The 4,455-nt window shown below is 43.0% G+C and overlaps 1 protein-coding gene across 1 annotated transcript; it reads left to right on the top strand.

Moving 5' to 3' along the window:
- The first annotated feature begins 597 nt into the window (after nt 1–597).
- Nucleotides 598–1,209, top strand: LOC120293674 (vegetative cell wall protein gp1-like). Its single transcript, XM_039313380.1, has one exon. The coding sequence runs from the start codon at nt 598–600 to the stop codon at nt 1,207–1,209; it is 612 nt and encodes a 203-aa protein (XP_039169314.1).
- Nucleotides 1,210–4,455: the final 3,246 nt, after the last annotated feature.

The raw sequence follows: 4,455 nt of genomic DNA on the forward strand, positions 1-4,455 counted from the left end.
TCTTGTTAAACATATCTTCTCATTTCAAAATTTAAAAAAAAAATTAGTTGTTGTATGATTTTAGAGCCATTTTTTTGTTAAGTGGTTGAGTAAATAAATCATTTCCAAAAATAACTTCGAGTCTTCCTCTATAAATAAAGGATGCGAGGTTTCGAAACAAGGGGGCTTCTCTTCATTCGAAAAAGAGCACAAAAGTAAAAAGAGAAAAAAAGAAAAGCAGAGGAGGTGACTAGTCAGGAAGGCAGAGAGAGTAAGACTGGAAGTGACGTGAGAGTGATAGAGGGAGAGAGGAAAGAACAAAAGAAAAGGAAAAAGGAGAACATCGCACTGTTCATCTTCTTCGGCATCACCTTTCTCGCCGGCCATCGCTGCTCGTCCGCGAGCCCCCACGCCCGAGGCCGCCGCTCGTTCTGCCTGTACACCAGAGCTCTGCCTGAGCATTCCCTGCCATCGCCGCTCATCACCCCGACGACCGAGCCTCTGCAACCCGCATCCCAGCCGATTCCGAGCCGGCCCGCCGTGCCCCCGCTGTTGCTGCGCCTCTGACCACCCGCGTACAGGATCCCGTGATGCTCGCGCCTCCGATCTCCTTCGCCAATGCTCCCCACAGCAGCTCAACCCAGCACCGTCGCGCTCTGTCTCACCCACGAGCCCACCGCCTCTGCTCGAGCCTCCACCCGCGACGCTCCTGCCCCGACGCCAGTAGATCCCGAGCCAATCGACGCGCCTCCGCCAGAGCCAAACCCGCGAAGTCGTCGCTGTCCCATCTCGTCGGAACCCTCGCCGCGAGCCCACGTCCATGCACCACGCAGCACCACTGCGCTCGCATCGTTGCGTCCCCTGCACGTCGCTGCTGCCGAGCCGCTCCACCATCCCAACGAAGCCGCCATCGTGCTGATCCGTGACGATCCCGACGCAGCCCCCTGCTCCGTCGTGCCTCAGTCCCTGTTCTGCCTCGCCACTCCGCCTTGCCGATCCACAACGCCTGACGCCGTTGCCCCGAAGACCAGCGATAAGATGTCCCTGCTCAACCCGACGCCTTGCTTCCCGGAGTCGAAGCCCTGCAACGCTGCTGCTACCGCCGGATCTGCCTTGCCTGCAATCAAAAGCTCAAGCACCGCCTTGCCGTCGCCGCCCAGCATCCAGCAGCCCGTGACCCAGCACTGTCGCCGCGTCTGCCAGCCTCCGTCCGAAACCCCTCTCCGATGACCTCCACCCACGACGACCCGATGCCGTCGCACCTCTATAGCTCGCGCCCAGCAAACCGGTGGTCTGTCTCCACTCAGCCGACGCCACTGCACCAACACCTCTGCCCGCTCGCCGTTGCTGCCCCGCCCCTGTATTCCGGTCCCCTCGTCGGAGCTCCAACGCTGAGCAGACCACCCAACGGCGCTGCTGCCCCTTTCCAAGTCTCCCTTTAGGTGGTTTTTGTTATTTTTATTTTTTATTTATTCTATGCTATTTTTTTTTTAAAGTTCCCTTATTATTGTATTAATTGGAACCTTGGAAGGTAATATTCATTTTATTAATATTGTAGGCATTATCAATAGGGTTTTGCCCAAAATTATTGTAATTACTAATTTGATTTGTAAGATGTTGGATCATTTTTTTAATTATATTAATTTTTGGGGCTTTTTTGATAATATTTTAAGTGTTAAATCATTATAATTATTAATTTGATCCATAAGACTTTGAATTAGATTTTTAATTATTTTGAACTCTTTGTCATGATGTTTAGATTAGAGTAATCGTTAATTTGACTTGTGAGATAACATGTTTTTTTTTTTCAAATATTTTAATCATTTATTTGTTGAATATTTTGATTGTTTAGATTTAATGTTTATTTGATAATCTTGTCTTGGAAAAACACCAAAAAATCAAAAAAATCAAAATCAAAATCAAAATCTTGCATCAAGGCATTTAGGTTTAATAAATCAGACATGTAGGATTAGGTTTATGAAATTTTTGTCATCTAGTGATTGTTGTTAGGTTCATTTAGTTAGAAATTGTTCGTCATTAGAATTAAATCATTTGATTAATTTAGATTGCATATTTAATTGTTGCATTTCTTTAATTTCGAATTTCATGGAAAATACCAAAAAATTTAGAATGAATTCATTTCATGATTTAGGATAAATTGCATGCTTATTCATGTTATATAGTTTAGGTCATATTGCCACGTCATATCATTTTATGTTAAATTAGTAACATGTGTTGCATGATTCTCATTAAATAAAGTGAAAACCAAAATTGAGTGATTGCATGTTAATTAGAAATCATATCTAGGATTATCGATGTGAATTATAGCTAACATTGCGGATGCTTTTGTTTTCTATAAGGTAAGTCATGCAGTTTATTCATTGCTTCATTTGGGTGTTTGATTGGTGGTTTGCGCACTCGCATGATCACCTCACATGTTAGAAAAGTAAATTAAAATCAATTCAAGTTGCCTGCAAAATATTTTTTTAAATAAAATGGGAAATGTACCGAAAGAGTGTTAGGGAAATCTAGCGTAACCAAATCCCCAAACTCACAATCTCTGGTTCATGCGAGTAAAGTAAATCTCCCGTTACTTTACTTGGGTTTCTAATCGACCCACCAAAAATAGATTAGTGGTGACTCATAATTAAAAAATCAATTGCATGTTAATAACTTGAACCTAAATCGCGAATTGATATGGGCTTGAGAGAGCCTGAGCTAAGTTTAGGCTTAGTAATCCATTAGCCTAATTTTAGGTGATGCATCCAAAAATTTGGTCGCGACATAGAGGCTTGATTTTCTTAGACGATATGTACTACCTGTGAGTTTGTGGTTGCTTACCTCTCTATTCTCGTGATTGCTCACCCTTCTATTCCAAATCTTTTTAGGTTCCTCAGTTAGTGGACAATAGAGTGTGAGCGATTTTGACAGGGGCTTTCGAGAGTTGGATTTTGATGGTTTTGTTAAGAAAACCCCTTATGATGTTTTGAAGATGACAAAATAAATCAAAGGCTACTAACGTGTTTAATGGTTGAGTAATGGACTATACAGATAATAGAACATGTAAAGAATATTGTGAAAGTCCGAAGATTGCCAGAAGACTAAACATAACACTTGTCAAAGTATGTTCTAAAGATTTCTAGACTTTTATGTCAAAGTTTGAAGACTGTCAGACTTTAATGTCAAATTTTGTTCTACATTAGAAGTCTGCCAACTTTGACAAATTCCAGACTGAACGTGAATGAAGAACCATAAGACAAATTTTATGCTGGAGCTAAACTTATTCAGACTAGCGTTCAAATTGTAAAGCCTATTGCACTCAGACTCTCCTTCAGACAGAACGTAACAGATTCAGAACGAAGCAAAATTAGAATGAGATAACTCAACAGAATGTAACACAAGCCCTAAAAACATAGGTTTCTATTCTTTTGTTCCGGGAACAAAAAGAATAGAAACGTTTGCTTTGTTCCAAACTTAGCCGGAACAAAAAAGAATAGAAACCTCCTCACGGCCCTTCTCTTTTTTTCTCCCTTCTCATTCTAACGCCACATTGTTTTCTCCCTTCGTCCGCTTGTTCTTCAATCTCATCATCTCCGGCCTCTCTCGAATACAAACTTAGCCCGTGAATAGTTCATTCCACTGGGAACATCTTCCACCGAAACAAGAAGCAAAAAAGTTGCTTCTTGTTCCTGCGAACCTACTTCTCGGAAAAATAAGAACCAATTTCACTCCTCACGGCCCTTCTCTTTTTTTCTCCCTTCTCATCTCAACTCACCCACACCAGCTGTTCGGGCCGGACCGGCTCAAATTTTTGTTGGTTTGATTTTTCTCAAATTACATTTCTAACCCTTTTAACTTCTCTTTCTCCCTTCGTCCGCTTGCCTTGGCTCTTTGGTCGCATCTTGCCCTAAATAGGTATGTTGCTCATCATCTCCGGTCGCCTCTCTCGGTTCACTCTTCGCTCGCCGCCGATCTTGCCGCTCAATTAACTTTGTTCTAGTGGTGATTGGGGCCTTTTTGAAGTTGAATTCGCCGCCTGCGGTGCCATCGTGGCCCCGATCCTGTTGCCTCTAGCCTCACCTTTCTCCGTCGCATCGACTCTCTCGCGTGGTCTCTTGCTCTTTGTCTCCCTGTTAATGCCTGTTTTTGTGGGGTGTGATTGGTCTCCCCGCGTGGCGACCCACGATTTTAATATGGTAACACGGTGACATGTTATGCTGAAGCATCTTTAAGTTGCCTATGTTTTTCATTCCGACGCCTTCCAATTCCGTGCCGAAAATCTTAAGTGCGACCCAAGATCTTAGCTTTATTGTACATTTCTTATATAATCGATGTTTGTTTTACTTTCCTAACGACAACTTTATATCAAAGTTGCCACCACAAAGAGAGTGTTCAGACTAGAGAAAGGACATAGAACATACTGCACGTGATTTGTTTACTTGCTCTTCCCAAAATCCATTCATCAATCATCGAAGA

Source organism: Eucalyptus grandis, chromosome 5, assembly GCF_016545825.1.
Source record: "Eucalyptus grandis isolate ANBG69807.140 chromosome 5, ASM1654582v1, whole genome shotgun sequence".
Taxonomy (NCBI): domain Eukaryota; kingdom Viridiplantae; phylum Streptophyta; class Magnoliopsida; order Myrtales; family Myrtaceae; genus Eucalyptus; species Eucalyptus grandis.

What these genes read in the sequence shown, in the direction of transcription:
- LOC120293674 (XM_039313380.1), top strand. Translation starts at nt 598, where the DNA reads ATGCTCCCCACAGCAGCTCAACCCAGCACCGTCGCGCTCTGTCTCACC.